At 41.1% G+C, this 17,753-nt stretch overlaps 1 protein-coding gene across 1 annotated transcript; it reads left to right on the top strand.

Moving 5' to 3' along the window:
- Positions 1-584: 584 nt before the first annotated feature.
- On the top strand, positions 585-16,156 carry MPHOSPH6 (M-phase phosphoprotein 6). The gene is made up of 5 exons (XM_063438442.1): positions 585-814; positions 10,519-10,631; positions 11,788-11,878; positions 13,337-13,434; positions 14,611-16,156. Exons 1-5 carry the CDS (start codon positions 767-769, stop codon positions 14,744-14,746), a joined length of 486 nt encoding a protein of 161 aa, XP_063294512.1. The 5' UTR covers positions 585-766; the 3' UTR covers positions 14,747-16,156.
- The last annotated feature ends 1,597 nt before the right edge of the window (positions 16,157-17,753 follow it).

The raw sequence follows: 17,753 nt of genomic DNA, 5'->3' as shown, positions 1-17,753 counted from the left end.
CGCCATACAGGGCTTTATCAACTGGCAATATTGCCATTTGATAAAGCCCTGTGTGGCGAAACGCGTGTTGGCTGTTTTTATACTCTTATTTTACTATTAATAAAGGAATATTGGCTTTTTTTAACCATATATTTGCCATATACCTTTTATTTTATTTTAAATTTTTTTTTATAAGTTGCAGCTTTCCACTTGTTTTAAGCTTCTATTAGATCATATAGCGCTGATCCGATATCTATTTGCTCTATAGTGTGCAGCTCCATGGCTGAATGGGACAGATATCTGGAATTAGCTCTGTTACCATTCACCATACTGGGTTTATTACATTACAATGTGGATTCAGTTTATACCTGGCACTAATAATGTGCTATTCACACAGTTACTGCATGTAATGACCAGAAACACACACATTGTGCACATAGACAGCAATCTGGGAATCAGCACATCTCACATCGATTGCTCTTCCTGTGTTGATGTGTTCGATAGATCAGCTCCGATTAACAGGGTCTGGCTCGCTGGAAGCCATGTGATCGGTGTCTCTGCGTTGATTGGCAGGGTCTGGCTCGCTGGAAGCCATGTGATCGGTGTCTCTGCGTTGATTAGCTGGGTCTGGCTCGCTGTCTCTGCGTTGATTAGCCGGGTCTGGCTCGCTGTCTCTGCGTTGATTAGCCGGGTCTGGCTCGCTGTCTCTGCGTTGATTAGCCGGGTCTGGCTCGGTAGCGGCGGTTGTGTCAGTGTGTAGCTCGGTACCGGCTGTTGTAGATCCGCCATGGCTCAGGATGTCGCCCGGCTGTCTAAGAACCTGTTGCGGATGAAGGTGAGAGCGGCCCGCGGGCCAGGCATACCCTCACTGCCCGACCACATGGCAACACGGCATGGGGGGGGAATCATAGACAGAGTGTGTGATATGGGGGGGGGATCATAGACAGAGTGTGTGATATGGGGGGGGGATCATAGACAGAGTGTGTGATATGGGGGGGGATCATAGACAGAGTGTGTGATATGGGGGGGGGATCATAGACAGAGTGTGTGATATGGGGGGGGGATCATAGACAGAGTGTGTGATATGGGGGGGGATCATAGACAGAGTGTGTGATATGGTGGGGATCATAGACAGAGTGTGTGATATGGGGGGGGGGGGGATCATAGACAGAGTGTGTGATATGGGGGGGGATCATAGACAGAGTGTGTGATATGGGGGGGGATCATAGACAGAGTGTGTGATATGGGGGGGGATCATAGACAGAGTGTGTGATATGGGGGGGGATCATAGACAGAGTGTGTGATATGGGGGGGGGATCATAGACAGAGTGTGTGATATGGGGGGGGATCATAGACAGAGTGTGTGATATGGGGGGGGATCATAGACAGAGTGTGTGATATGGGGGGGGGATCATAGACAGAGTGTGTGATATGGGGGGGGATCATAGACAGAGTGTGTGATATGGGGGGGGATCATAGACAGAGTGTGTGATATGGGGGGGGATCATAGACAGAGTGTGTGATATGGGGGGGGATCATAGACAGAGTGTGTGATATGGGGGGGGGTCATAGACAGAGTGTGTGATATGGGGGGGGATCATAGACAGAGTGTGTGATATGGGGGGGGATCATAGACAGAGTGTGTGATATGGGGGGGATCATAGACAGAGTGTGTGATATGGGGGGGGGTCATAGACAGAGTGTGTGATATGGGGGGGATCATAGACAGAGTCTGTGATATGGGGGAGGGAGGGTTGTGGACAGGCGTGTGTATCATGGGGTGATATCCTGGACACTAGTGCGTGTGTCTCTGATGGGGGGGAGGGGGGAAGCTGTGTATGATGGGGATTGGTGGCCATGATGTGTGTAATCCAAATTGTGATTTATGTAGAAATACTGAATTTTGCTCTCTGTTGCTTGAAAAGAGATAGAAGATGCAGGCTATAGGTAGAATATAACCCAATACTTGGTTGAAAGAGTTTAGTGTTTTTTCTCCACTATATTATAAATATATATCTTTTTTAGTAAAATATCCCTCCCCCATTCCTATTCTGGTTATTTTATTATTATTATTTCATTCTGTCATTTAATTGGCTAGTTATGTGTTTCCTGATAAGTGGGCAATGAAGATACTATAACCATTTTATCGCCTTGAAGTGGTTATAGTGTCTGGAGTCCCCTGGCGCTGTCTCTTCATTCAGTGACACTGAATAAGGTTCTCTGGCTTCCCAGAGCCCAGCCCACTGGACGTGTGACTAAGGCAGAGATCACACACTTCTTTCTAGCCATATTGATTCATACCAGCATGGGCCCTGTGATCGCCTGAAAATGATCATAGCCGCCCATAGCTACTCAGGCTAATACTTTCTTATTCACCCAAGCAGTTCAGAAGGGATGGGGCTGCCGGGGACTTTTGTTTACATTAAAAAAAAAAAAAAAACCTTAAATGGAAGACTGGAGCTATAGGACTCCAGACACATTACCCCCTACAATGACAAGAAGCAGTTACATTGCCTACACTGTCCTGTTTTAACGTCCGGTTCCTTTTGAGATTATAAAAACATATGCATTCCATATATTGCCGGCCAACTTGCTTGTGAATGGTTTGACAATCCAGAGTTCTCCGGACGCTCTTGCACAGGGCTTAGCTCAATGCAGAGAGGATCCGGCTGTCATGGAGAAAGCGAACAGTGTCCATTGGAACACAGGTATGTTAAAAGACTGCCGAGATCTCCGGGCATCATAACAACTGCAGCAGGCTGATGTAGATATAGCGCTGGGTTGCGTTACTCCCACTCTCCAGGTCACACTTTTATATAGAAAATACAATTTATTATACCATTCAAACTTTGAATAGCTCTTGCAGCTATTGGATTCTGTTACCTAGAAAATTATTTTAAACCACTTAAGCCCTGTCTAAATCGTAAGAGTAGATTACTTCCAGGCACGTTCCCATGTACTGTATACAGTGTATCTGTCAGTAATGGTAATTGTAATGCCTTGAGAGCCTCGCATTATATATGTATATATTTTTTTCTTTTCTCTAGAATAGTGGGGCTGACTGAAAGAGTCTAAGAGGGGGGGGGGGTCTTTTCATAGAATTATGAGACGTTGAAGTGACAATCCGTATCTAAAATCCTTGGTACAATATTGTAAGTTGCCAAAATGAATAGTTTTCTGCGTGAGTCCTCGAGTGAGAGGTTACTGGTTTAGCTGCATTCACTGATGGGGGATAAAAGCAAGGTGTCAGACTGACCAGATTCTAATTGTATGCTTTTAACGGCAGCATTTTATCCAATCCCTTCCCTGCCGTGTTAAATGGTTTTGTTATAGCCGGTGTTATTCTGCATCCCCTATTGATTTACTTTTTGAATGTGTGTTAGAAGAAGTGGTGTTGTCACATTTCTTCTGAAAAAAAAAAAAGGCAATTAATATCAAGATTCCACCCCCCCCCTTTCTCTCTTCTATTCTCCAACCCAAACATGTGGGCTGAAACATGACCGTGAGAATGCATAATGGCTACTGCGGTGCTCATTAAGGCATCAAAGTGCCACCGAGTTTGCAAGTCACAATTTATTTGCTGTGTTCACTGTCAAGCGCAGTTTAGCTTAAGAAGGACCGGAGCACAAACTTACTACTAGAAGTCTGTGAGCAGGCCTCTGCCATCCAGAGATAAATTGTATTTAACACTTCTTTACTGCGATGCATAGATCTGTCATTCTATTTAGGGTAATACAGTACAAATAAGGCTCCAAAAGAAAAATAAACCATAAATAAAGGAGAACCATTACACCATAATTGCCTAGTGTAATGGTTCTGGTGCGAGGATATTCCCTGGTGTTGTCCTACAGTGAGATGTCGAACCGTTATGGTTTGACAGATTAACTGGGTTCTACCTGGTGGTACCAATGGATTGAGCCTTCTCCAACATTAGAAACAAGGTGTCACTTTAAAATGAAACATAAATCCAAGACAAGTATTGATTGGCACACGTCCCTCAATAGTCCAGAGAACCACCTCCAGAAGAATTAAAGGGTTACTCCAAGCACCATAACCACTTCATTGACTTGAACGCTGCACATATAGAGATTAACCTCTTAGCTGCCAGCAGTGTAACTCCACCTCCAGCAGGGTCATTAGCGAACTGTTTTTTTTTTTTTTTTTGGAGTATCCCTTTAAACAATGATAAAGCATATCTTCCCCTTAATAACTTGATGGGAGCTACAATGACCCCCTGCCTTTGCAGGCCCATAATCATTGGTTTACGTACAGCATCAGCGGAGTGCTCTCAGCCATCGGCACTGCTTTACTTTAAACCCCCCCCGTGGACACGTCACTCAATGGTGAAACCAACATACTTTATTCTCGGTATAACTCCACCTACCCTTTAGCAAGCTTTCTTTAATTTCACTATTAGGATATAAAGTAACATAGAATGAAACTAAACTGCAAGAGAGTCCGTGTTTGTGTAGAAATTGTAAGCAGGCTGTGTTGTGTGTCTGTTTTTCTCTAATTGCTGCTCATGGCTTAACCATTTTAGATTAATTTTTCTCTCCGTCTTTTGACTGTCGGATTTTCCTGCTGATCAGATTGCTTGTAATACAGTTAAACATTTCCGTCGTGATGCTACAAGTGTCTGCGTCTGTTAGTTAAGCGAACAATGTCGGCTGCAATGAATGCTAAAATATAATGAACATTTTCAGAACATTAGAATGGATATTGTTATCGGTATAAAAGCTGCAATTCGCGTAAAGTGAGCCCACCAACAGGTGTTCTATATAGAAATACAGAATATTTACCAGGCCATGCCATTCCCGCCAATCACAATATAGTATACAAATAAACAATAAAGTGGGCAAGGAAGGAACTATTTCCCCATTGATTTCTAAACAAAGTCCCTACTATACCGTCAGTGTCAATAATCCAACTTGTGACTTCTGGTGTGAGTGTGGGGATAGAAATATCCACCTTCTAAAGGAACACTCCGCACAAGCCAAGCTTTGTGTGTCTAGATTGTGTTATTTACTTAGAAATTGGCTCTTTTTTTTAACTGGTGGTAGGAAAACCTCCTTTTACCTGATGGGAGGGCTTGCTAAGGGGATTTTTCCAGTTTGGTCATGTTGAACTTAAATTTAAAATTCACGTTGAATTCCTTACAATTCTCACTAGAATGTTTTCTACGCAGACTTAAAGAACCATTCCATACTACAATCGTTATTTAGTAGACCTACCTTCTATTGAATACAACCATGCGTTTTTCATGCTTGTATTTATTGGGAGAATATATTAAAGAAGTTTACAAACACCACAGTTCTAACTAATGGCAGTATTTTCGATACCTTCTGTTTTTATTACCCCCTGGAAGAGACTAAGCTTCTTAACGGGATATAGCCTATCAGAGGCTGCTCATTGAGAACGGTTTGAAACTATGATTCAGAAAGGTCGCCGGTCTGAGAAGGAGGTATGCTTGGAGAGGCAAGTAGATCAGGGGAAGTAACGGAAGAAGACTGCTAATGTCACTGGCTTTTTATAGACAGCCAACAGGGTGTTATCATTAATATCTTAAAGGAACATGCCACTGCCTGAAACAAAAACACTGTTTAGTATATATACCCCAACGTATTTAATAATGCATGGTTTTATTTTTAATTGAGGGGGTATATCTACAATTATCAGTTCTCTTCTCTGCTGCCTTTGCAAGCCCTCCCCTTCTAACCCCGCCCATACTTTCTCTGTCTGTCCAATCACAGACTTCCCAATGCAGCTCAGTGCGAAGTCTTTGCAAGGCAGGTGCTCTGGGCAAAGCTGTGGACAATTGCTGCCTCTTCAGTTAAGCTCCACTGAGATAAACAACCAGGAACATGACTGGCTCTCTGACAGCCACGGATGTGTAAGAAGATGGATTTTTAAAAGTGCCAATTTCTATTGAAATCTGTACTTTTTGTAAAATGAAAAAGAGCTAACACTCCACACATAAAGCACTTTAGCAAGCTAATCAAGCTAATATTATTTAGGTGTTTGGAGTGGTTCTCTAAAAGCACAAACTTAGTCTGATTTGCTGTATTCTTTAAATTATCATTATTATTTATTTTTAATCTCCATATAGTTTTCAGGTAAAATACTTTGTCCTTTTCTCTATCCCTTAAATTATGTTATTCTGCTAGTTTTTCACTGCAAATGATGATCCCAACTTAGTTCCTTGTCTAGTGACATCATTCTATTACCTCATTCAGTGACACATGCGGTATATCCAGCAGACCTATCAAACGTGGACCAGCACTCACTACATGTTAACAGAGGGTGCCCCTGGCCCACTGCCACTATGGCTTGATAAAGAGAGACCCTAGCATTGTGTTGAAACAATGCTGCTGTGAGTACCTATTCAGTGTACTTTGATATGAGTAATATCTGAGTTGTTTTTTTGTTTTGTTTTCAATATAATCGCATTATTTCCTGGAAAGCACACCAATACCCATCTCTACCTCCTGTACGGTGCCATAAAGACTGAACCTGTAGATTTTATGATGCTGGCATGGCTTTAGTTTTGGAAATCTACTTCCTCATGCCTTGATAAATGCCGTCTATGTAAATGTTTATAGCGTCTCCCATTACTCGCCCACGTTACACGAATATAGAGCAAATCGCACACATTACCCATAGAGTACTGAATGGACTCATACTGTTTAGCGGGGCACGTGCCACAAGGCAGCCCATGGTATATTTAATAACCACATACAGCCAGCTGTAATCCATACCGAATCGCTGACCTCGGTGCTCTGCAGCAATAGCTGGTGGAGGGGAGGAAAATGCTACACAGATCAGCAGAACATGCAACAAACATTGTGCTGTGTGTGTGTGTGTGTCAGTGTGTCGGTCTGTGCAAGTGGCTAATGTAACACCATGTGGGAAAAACTCTGTGCATTGCATTGGTTGTGCATTTGTTTTTTGAATGACTAACTCCATTTCTCATTGGGTACCGGTGTTTGAGCATCTCCAGTGTATTCGCCCTGTTGTCCAAGAGATTTACGTTCTATATATTTGCATGGGCAGAACTACTGCAGGTGCAATGACAGCGGGCCCACCAGAGTTCTAGTGGCTTATTCTTAGCGAATACTTGGGGTTCATAGGCAGGCAAATATGTCAAAATCTAATTTAGGCAAGGAGATGGTTAATTGTCTGGGAAATGTGGCAGTAAATTGGGTGGGGGGAGGGTGAACTGGCATTTGGATGTAGGGTCTTGTCACTGCACAGTTAGTTATTTGTCAGTGAGGACATTTTGGGGGAATTGGGTTAACCATAGCCCCCTCCCCCGGAGGAACATTTGATTTTGGGAATGTTATGGTGTATATCTCTGACCTCCATATATACATTGCAGGTGATTTCAGTAATCGGTTTTGCAGTGGGAAGCCCTATTACTCTGTAAGTGCATGTGAAGCTCATGCTGTCACAGAGCAGATAGATTAAACAGGGCTGGAATAATGAGTTTCAGGCACTGATGACCCGCAGTACAGCTGATATACACCATGCGCTGAGCTACAATACCTGGTTCAGGGATTGAAACGTTTCTTACTGACATGGTAACGGCTGGAACCTGGCTCTAATGGATCACTAATAACATGAGATCAGACCTGTTTCCATACCTACTCATTTAGCCATTTACCAAAATGCGCACAGAAAGGGAAGAAGCGATTAGATCACGGAACACTTCAACATCAGTAACCTTACTTAAAGCAGTAACGCATATTAGGACCTTTTTATTTTTTTATATATTTTTTTTATACATAATAATTGAAAAATTACTTCTCAGAATTTGTTGCATGTTTTGTATATACCTGTTTCATGGAAGAGATGGAATGGACAGGAAGGAAATTATAAGTAAGTGTAGCTTGTTTTGTGTGTGTGTGTGTGTGTGTGTGTGTGTGTGTGTGTGAGATGCAAGCAACTTGACACTGACGGAGTGCTGCGTCTTTAATTGACAGATTGACAGTCATGCGAGAGCCAGTAGCCCGGCTGCTTAGCCATTGATTTTCATATCGACCTGGCACTGGGTTTCTTTCCTCAATATCTTTGTTGGAGAGGTGCGTCAGCTCACTTGGAACTGTTGCAGTGTTGAGATTTGATTGTGATCGCTTGATATTATGGAGAAATCCAAATGAATGTTAGCTCACGCATTGGAACACAGTTGACCCCCCCCACCCCCATTAGTGTTACCTTCTTCACTTTCTCAAGATATTATTTCCCCAAACCTATTGTAGCATGAAACTTCTATAAATACTGTAGGAGACTATTTAAATGCCAGCATCCCCATTCCTTATTATTCTGTTTGACAAATCGCTTTGCTTTCCAGGTTTAATGAAGTCATAGATACGCTAAATGAATGTCACCCTGTGTGTTCCCAATCAGTGTATGTGTGATTATTCTCACATTGAGTTTTATATGGATCCTCCCAAGGTTCCCTCTCACTGTGGCAGCCGTAAAATCTGTTCCAAGGGAAATCGGTGAAAGCACTTCTGACACTGGTAATAAAGCAATGATATGGTCAATGTGCAATAAAACAAACTGCAGTGTTCTCCAGAGAGATCTGACTGTAATATTGGGCTAAAATAATATTTTAAGATAAAGTGTTAGAGGTCACCCATTCCACTTACAGCAGAGGATAGCATTCCTAACAGTAAAAAAACAACAACCATTTGGGGTTATCTGCCCGAAGAGAACTATTATTATTTTGTATTTTTATTTTTCAAAACAGAATATTCAGGGATATAATTGATGTGTGTGAGTGTGTGAGTGAACAGGTTGTTGAGAAATCGGATTGTCATTATGGAGTCAAGAAGATCTTTTTTCCTTTTTGTGGCATAATTGGAGATGGCAACAATATGGGTTTTGTTTTCTTTAGGATCAACATCATAAAATGTTTCAAGGCTAATAATGTTTTTCTTTCTTTTCATCCTACACAACGGTGTAACTAATATGCAAACCATTTCATTTACTGTAAACTTTGTTTACGATCACCATAAACAGGAATAAGGTGTTCACAACTGGTGTGTTTTTCTCTTTAAAGAGAGGCAGCCTTGCATGTAGTCATATGTCTTAAAATAAATCTAGTGCTGGTTTCGATATTTATTGGCTTTATTATTTATATAGCGCCATCAGATTCCGTAGCGCTGTACAATGGGTGGACTAACAGACATGTAATTGTTACCAGACAACTGGACGTACAGGAACAGAGAGGTGGAGGGCCCTGCTCAATGAGCTTACATTCTAGAGGGTTTTGACTGAATAAAGTTTAATTTTTTTTTTTTTATATATATATATATATATTTATATTCTTTCTGAAATAACTCACATTGACTTTGGAACTCCAACACAGTCCAATGATGTGAGTCAAAGTAGGGACACATTTGTTTTCAAGTTAAAGGGGCACTATTGGCACCCACATGAATTCATCTTAATGTAGGGGTCTGTTTGCAGTGTCCCCCGTCCCCTTAATCTTGTAAGTTAAAACATTACAGTTTTAGAGAAACTTCCTTTACAGGCTGTCTCCCAGCCGCGCATGTGCATTCAGTTCCCCTCATCACTGACTTCGGAGGAGGTATAGAAAGACCTTGCCGCTGTAATCATGTATTTGCCTGGGGGGGGGGGGGGGGGGGGGTGGGGGGAGAGTAATTTATCCCAGTCGTCGCTAGTAAAGTATATAAAGACCCCAAATGAGACAGACCCTCCTCAATCGTGGTATGGTAAAAATTTAACCAAAAGTGAATTTAGATTATTTTCATAATGATGTCCTCATGTTGGAGATTTGTTGGCAAAGTGCGTTAACTCTTATTTTTTGGTAGAAATAAACCTGATGCACTTTTATATTCGGGGGCACAAACACCTCCCTGGCTGTCAATCAGCCAAGCATAAGTGCGCCTGCCTTCTAATTGGAGTGTCCCCAGGTCTGTAGGTTCTGCAAGCTCATTTTTTCTTTCTTTTTATATACACCCAAAGAAAACGTGCAGACAAGGTATGAGGGTATATCTACTAATTTTGTTAAAATATATTTCAATGGGGTGATGATACCACAGGGATCTGCTTCATTGAACATGGGATGGAACATCTGTGGAGGTCAGTACACCCCTGAGGTCCGTAAATAACCAAAAACGTACCCCTCTGTCCTTACAGGTTAATTGTATCTGAAGGAGGTCTTAACAAATTCCTCTCCACCACTTGTAAACCATCTCCAAAATGTCGGTGCCCCTGACTTGACCTAGTCAAAGGCAATTCCTTAGCTTTACAATAAAGCTATAAACTAAACTGCGATTTGCCCACATTGTAAAAATAAATCAAACCCTAAAAGCAATTTATTTTGACCTCCAGCCATACTCATATCTCCCTCTTTGCGCAATAATCTATAGACTTCATTACGCAGAAACCTGAGTGAAGAGTATGTATTTATGTTAAAATGTCAGCCATGTGAGTAAGGTACGCTACTTTGGGGAAGGTTTAATAGTTCTGTATACTTTGACAACTGATTTCTCCCTTATCTCATCCCTTTAGTTTATGCAGCGGAGTCTTGATGCAGAGACTAAGAAGCAGTTAGAAGAGGATGAGAAAAGAATAATCAGCGATGAACACTGGTACTTAGATTTACCCGAACTGAAGGAGAAAGAGTAAGTAGCCCATCGTGCTATAATGATTGCCCCTCTCATGTGGTCGCTGTGGCGTTATGAAGCAGGCAGAGGTCTAACATGCGATGTGCATGGGATTGGTTTGCCAGGTATTGTCTGTGCTAGGATCCTGCACGCGGTATTTATAGAGATGTTATTCGAAATCGTTTTTTAAACGCACAAGGCTGTAACCTGCAATAATTGGAAAACTCTGGAGCTCTGCAGCCAGATTTCTGATGTCTCTAATTTATAGTCAGCCCGGCCAGCCACAAACCTCCCACCTCCCCCCAACCTTCTTCTTGATAGATGTGGGAACAGCTGACTCTATCAGGAATCCTTAAACAACCTTGTATCCCAGATTTCCTGACTGGCTACTGTAACCCCTGTACAGCCACAGAGAACCTCCAGTGTATTGTCCAGGTAGATCAGTCTTTATAGCTTTTCCATGTGTTTTATTACTTGGTCTTAAATACTCCATCCCTCCAGGAACTGTTTAACTGCATCAATTTTCTTTTTGACCTAGTAAAAGGCTACCAGTGTAATAAATGCCACATTGAGTTATTCACTTGGAAAAGAATGTTAGCATAAAACAAATAAGGCCACTTTCTATATCTATACCCAGCATATTACTAATGAATTGTTAACATATTATTAATGCATACTAGAATTCAATATGGGAACTATGGATAAATTAAATTAAGTAACACTTAAACGGCTGGTTACACAGCTTTTTAACATCGTCCAACTACATAAAAGGGCATTGATGGCATATTATCCTATATATATTCAGAGGGTTGCCCAGATCACTGCAGATAAGAGGGGTGATCTGTGTGTATATATGTTGTGCACAGAGGCAGGCCTCTGGTGGGTGCCAGTGAATGCTGATGATCAATCTCTAATCCTCCAGCCATGTTCAGACAACTCCTGAGAAGACGGGGCCAGCTGACCACCTCTAAAACACCTGTTCGTTCACTAGCCAAAAAACAACTTTAATTACCAAGGACGTATTTCTTTATCTATCTATCCGGTTCTTATTTGTACGCTGCTCAGACACACAAATGGATGATACTAGATTTTAAAATTGCTGTGTGCCTTTCACCTCTAATAACGCTCTGGATTCACTTACTAAAACCGTGTTTTCATTGTCCCACGTTCTCAGGAGCTTTATCATTGAAGAGAGAAGTTTTCGCCCATGTGAAGATTTCCTTTTTGGCAGAATGTCCTTCAAGGGGTTTAATCCTGAGGTTGAGGTGAGTGTGAAGAGGAGCTTTGTGCCATCCGCATCCCCCATATCCTTCCCTCACCATAGAATATATCTCCATAGCTTCTGTGGCATTCTACACGCTCACTGCAATGTGTTATATGAATATTTACCAGCAGGAGACGCTAGTCCCGGACCAGTACTAGGTCTGTGTTTAATATTAAGTAAAATAACGAACTGTCCTGGGTGACCGGAGAAATAACTGGGAATAAAAGTACATTTACACCATGGATAACCTGTGCTTCGAAATGCATATTTAATAGTTTTACTGGCTCTGTCCATCAACGTGAAGGAATCCATGTTCTTGGCTGGATTGCTGGATTCAATATAAGGGTTATCCGTGCAATCACTGACTGGGTTATACTTTAAACTCGTGTCAGACAAGAGATTAATAAGCTCTTTTATGTGTGTTCCCCCCCTTCTTACAGAAATGCAGTGTAGATTATTTAGAGTGATCAATAGTAAATTACATTCATTTAAAGGCAGGTGTCTATAGTCTTGAAGACCACTTGGCTATCGCGTGGCTCAGGAACAGGACATAATAGTTTGTCTTCACCGGTGAAGTTTAAATTTAGGCATCTCTCTTTAAAGGGACACTATAGTCACCAGATCCACTGCCAGTTAATGTAGTGGTTCTAGTGTCTCTAGCCTTTCCCTGTAGTGGAAGTACTGTAGACACTGTCTTTTAACAGAAAAGGCAATGTTGTTTACATGTTGACATTGCTGGCTAGTAATACCGAGGTGCAGTCACTTAGACAGCCATTAGAGGGGTTTCCCAGGGCACTGGCATTCAGTTAAATTCTCCCCCATAGAGATGAGGAGACGCTGATTGGTGTTTTGCTGCAATGTTCAACAGCCTCCCAATGCTTTCCTATGGGAAAGGATTGAATTGGCTGAGATCATCAAGATTGGTGATCTCAGCCATGGAATCGGGACCAGTCGCTACAAGACCAGCGTGGTGAGAGAGACAAGGTGAATGAAATAAGAGCAGGGGGCGTATCTAAACGGTTAGTTTAACACTGTAGTGTCAGTGATACTTGTTTGTATTCCTGACACCATCTAATTTTCCTTTAAAGGGACTCTATGGGCACCCAGATCCCTTCATCTCAATGCTATGTAGTTTCTGTGATGGAGAGCAGGAGAGTACACTGTAGGAGGGTTCTACTGCTTTCCCTGTCAGTAAACTGTCAAAATAGTTTGACAAATATTTGTAGGGACTATCTCTAAATAGATTTAAGGAATAATCCATACATTCACTAGCAATTCTGCTAGCACAGTATATACAGAAAATGTACTTCTGTGATTTAATTTAAAAAAATAATAATTTTGTGTTCTATGATGGATACACCTTTTTTAGTTCGCTGTATATTTCAGACATCAAAGGGGCTGACTGCTTTTATGTTTGCTGTATGTATGGGCCCAAACATTATTTATTTAATTTGTTTAGAAGCTGATGGTTCAAATGAACTCACAGACAAAGGATGAAGAGGTTGTAGATGAAGGAAAAATGGAAGTTGATGTCACAGATGAGGAGATGGCACTAAGGTAAGATATATTTCTATCTTCTGTTCGGACAGCAATTTCCCAGGAGGCTTGAGCGCTTGTCAGAAGATCTTTCAGGCTGTGTCTCAGTTGTCATTAAAAAAAAAAAAAAAGGTCAGGGATACCAAAGGTCTACTGATCGTTTATGATGTTTGGGTATTACGTTTACCAGAAAAGCTAAAAGAAGTTAATCGAATCCCAGCCTAAACATTGGTGTCGGTTGTTGGAAGGTAGTTCTCACTGAATTTGTTTAGGAAGTTAAAGTAAACCTATGTCTGCGTCTACGAAACAAACCCTTTATACATGCTGCATTCTACTGTCTTTGTATTCTGCCCTTTTCCATTGGATTACTGGCGGAATCAATCACATCCATGACATTCTCACATTTGGAAGGCAGGGTCCTCAACCCCCTCTGTTCCTGTGCATCCAACTCATCTTGTTGCAAATACTTGTCTGTTAGTCCACCTATTGTACATCGCTGCGGAATGTGTAGGCGCTTTATAAGTAATAATAGTGTAAATCCAGTGTGGCCTAATGGGTCTGATTTGTGTTGGACCTGTTGCAGCGTCTTGTGATTTCCATTGCGGAAAATGCTGCGACCACATGTCTGTTAGTAGAATGACTGTCATACATCTTCTGTCTCATAATGTAAAACCACAACGGATGAAATTAGAATTGAAGTGCAGTGGTGATGGTTTGCGTGGGATAACTGGAGTGAAGTTATCCAGGACAATGTTCCACTCTACATATAACCTTACAGGTTACAGAAGATAAGGCCTGCAAGTGTTGGGTTTTTTGGTTTTGTTTTGCATAAAATATAAATAATACCTGCTCCGTTGTTAATGTTTGGGTTCCAAAGTAATATTCAAAAACCTCAACACAATAGATACTCCATAACACTTACGACTCACAAATTAATAACGAATGTGTAAAGAAAGACACAACCCATAAGAACATGTGCAGAGGAAGCTGATTAGATAAGAAGAATCCCAGTAATATGTGGAGGTGTATCTTGTTAAAGAAATAAGTGTCTGTCATTGGCCTCCCACCATTTCTTGTATTGACATAAATGCAAGTGTTAACTATGTATCCATTGTACAGCGCTACGGAATCTGATGGCGCTATATAAATAATAAAATAATAATTTTATACGTTTTGGTTTTTCTCCCTTATTTGCAGATATGAGTCACTAGTCGGCAGTATCCAGAGAAAGTTTGCGAAAAAGAGAGACCAGAAGGTGCTGGAGGATGAAGACCAAAATAGAAATATCAAAACCACCAAAATAAAGAAGGCTTTCCTGAAGCCGAAGGATTAAATGCTTTTTTTTTTTTTTTATGTGAAAATATTTTTTTAGTAGTCGGTCTAAACAAAACAGAAATGCATTGGTACACATCAGACTGTAAGATCAGATGGCTATATAGGTACATTCAGAGTATAGAAAACCATGACATTGTTATGCAAGGTCGGATCCTTTTTATCCAGAGAATAAGCGAACCCAGCATGACGGCCTGATTAGAAGAGCATTGCTTTGCAAGACCAAATATTTAACTTTGTATAAAGAAATCTATTTTAAATATCTGGACTCTATAAGAGTGTTTTGTTTTGTTTACAGTAGTATATGATGTATGATTTTCTATGATTTTGTTAAATTGTTAATTGGAAGTGGAAACATTCTAGGAAGCAGATTCATATGAAGTGAAAGTTGTATAGTGAGGGAGGACATTTCCTGTAGACCGATCACCAGAAAACATTGTTTATAGCCACACAATTGAAAACCATATTCCTAACGTGAGACTAAGTATTGTACACTCCCCAATTCTTTGGAACTTAAGCGTTTTCCAGATTAGTTTTAATTGGGATATTTTATATGAAACCTGAACATATGGGGAGGGGGAGGTTTGAGGAGCATAGAGACCCACTGGTATAATTTATTGAAAAATGTGTGGTTATCCGTCAGAGATCTGGACGTTTTGCTGTGGGATGTGGATGTTTTTTTATACCTTAATACATGGCCCCTATTGCCTTTTGCACACCCAGGTTGCTCGTTGTTTTTGTATTCTTGGGAGAGCATCCATTGAACTGGTTGGGGATGCCACTTGTGAGAAAAGCTTGCAGGTTTATCCAAGATGTGGGAAGTAGAAACCCCATTGATTTGAAACAAGTGTTTTCCCAGCATGTCTGTTCTTTAGTGTTTGTTTTGTGCTAGACTTGTGCAAAAATTCCTTTTTAATCCACACTGAATGAATTGATCTGCGCAGAATTAACTTGTGGTGTCTTATTAAATGAATAAGACTCCATATCCCGGATGGATTGTAGATTAAAAGGTATTTGATTTGAATGAATTGGCTGAAATGAATTTTTGCTCAAGTCTATTTGCCCCCCAGTGTGTGATTGACTAGCGGAGGAGGGAACAAGTTTGGAAATGCTGGATAATAAACAGTGAATAATACCTGGAACAAGTCCATGTTGTAACTGTAATCTTTATTTTATATATTCTTATTTATTTTATTTTTTTTTAAACAAACTAAGCAGGTTTCAGAAATATTGACACGCGATATGGGCTAATCAGAAAGTACTAAATAATGCTGCAATGTAAACATCTCATGGCCAGTTTGGTTGTGTATGTATATTAATGGCCTAATTGTTATCGCTGCACAATTCATGTTTTAAACCGTCTCTGGTCAATCATAGAAAAATAAAATAAAATCCCTGCTTAGAACTGTAAGGATTTATTGTCTTCTAATTTATTGCAATACAGTGAATACATAAACAGCCTCCAGGTAAACTGTGATGTTTCACTCATTGTGCGTATTATTGAAAATTACAGAATTAATTATTTACTTTTCCAGAAGCAGAACGTGTTATGTAACGGAGGAATTATTATTATTATTTATTTTAAATTTTTTTGTCGTACATGGCTTATACAAGCTGCATTTACACCAGCAATGCCACAACAGCTAATGCCAGAGTTTCCATAAACATATAAAGACAATTGTATGGCATGGATAAACTGTGCACATTGTTACATTTAATAGGAGTAGACAGTAGTGCTTTGCAAGTCAGAGCGTGTGTGTAAGAGGCTGTATAGGCTTATCCACTGACTATGTTAATAGAAGTGTAGCAGACGCTTAGTAAATGAATGAATGAATGACTATCTCTGAGTAGGCAAACGTTTCAATATGCTTAATATGCTATGCTTCCTATCTGGGGGATAGGTTATTAGACAGCTTGAAATCAACAGTAAGGTAAATCCCCGGACAGGTGTGAGTATATCTGTCGAAATTACCCAGCTCCACATAGCCTCATACTTTCGGCATGGTGCTGTTAGGCAGGGCCGCGGCCGTCCACCCCACTCACCGCCTGAGTGATCCCCATCATGGACGACGGAGAGCCCCCCTCCAAGGGACTAGAACTGATCAGCAAGCCTCTCCTCGGAGCCAGGATGCCTTCTTGCACTGGGCCACAGCTTTCAGTTGTCCAGTAGGTATCTTTTCAGTTTTTAAGGGCTGAAAATATAAGAAATTGCAGGAGCTGCTCTGTTGTGCGACTTTGCAGCATGGCGGTCCGGCCCCGCTCCCCGGAATTATTTTATTTTGACGTGTATTAGGCGTTTAAAGGGCCAGTACAAAAAGAGAAGTCCTGCGCTTAAGCTGCAAGGACTACAACACACATCAGCCCCAATATATAGTAAAAACCAAAGAAAAGAAAATGTTACTTGCGCTTTTTCCTTAATCCCTATGTATATTTAGACAAATGGAGGTCATTTAGTTGCTCCAATGGCCATTGGAGGGATGCCCGCCTGCCAACGTCAAGGCAGACCCCCCTAAGCGGGGGGGGTATCACACAGCCTGGTTACAATGCTGCTGCCCATCCCATGTGTTCCCTATTAAGGGTTAATAAGTAAAGGGGTGTATATAAAAAATACCCCTTTCTGTCTCATTAGAGATATCTTTGCCAGAAGCTCAAGGAAGCAGGCTGAAGGGTCAGTGTTAGGACCCGCTTAGGGGGGTCTGTCTTGACGTTGGCAGGCGGGCATCCCTCCAATGGCCATTGGAGCAACTAAATTACCTCCATTTGTCTAAATATACATAGGGATTAAGGAAAAAGCGCAGGTAACTTTTTCTTTTCTTTGGTTTAAAGGGCCAGGATCACAGAATATTAGCAACATGTTAATAAGTTAAAAATCTGCAAAGAGCTGGCTAAATAAACAAGCCGCTGCAGTGCTAAAGCCGAAACGGTGTAGTTTATGGCTTGTATGGTTTCTGGATGTCAGTTGCACTCATTGCAAACCTGGGTCCCCTAACCTGCACTTTTGGAAGCCA

The sequence above is a fragment of the Pelobates fuscus genome, chromosome 12 (genome assembly GCF_036172605.1).
Source record: "Pelobates fuscus isolate aPelFus1 chromosome 12, aPelFus1.pri, whole genome shotgun sequence".
Classification (NCBI taxonomy): Eukaryota; Metazoa; Chordata; class Amphibia; order Anura; family Pelobatidae; genus Pelobates; species Pelobates fuscus.
The sequence above is the reverse complement of the archived record's forward strand: the minus strand, read 5'-3'. Positions and strand labels throughout refer to the sequence as shown.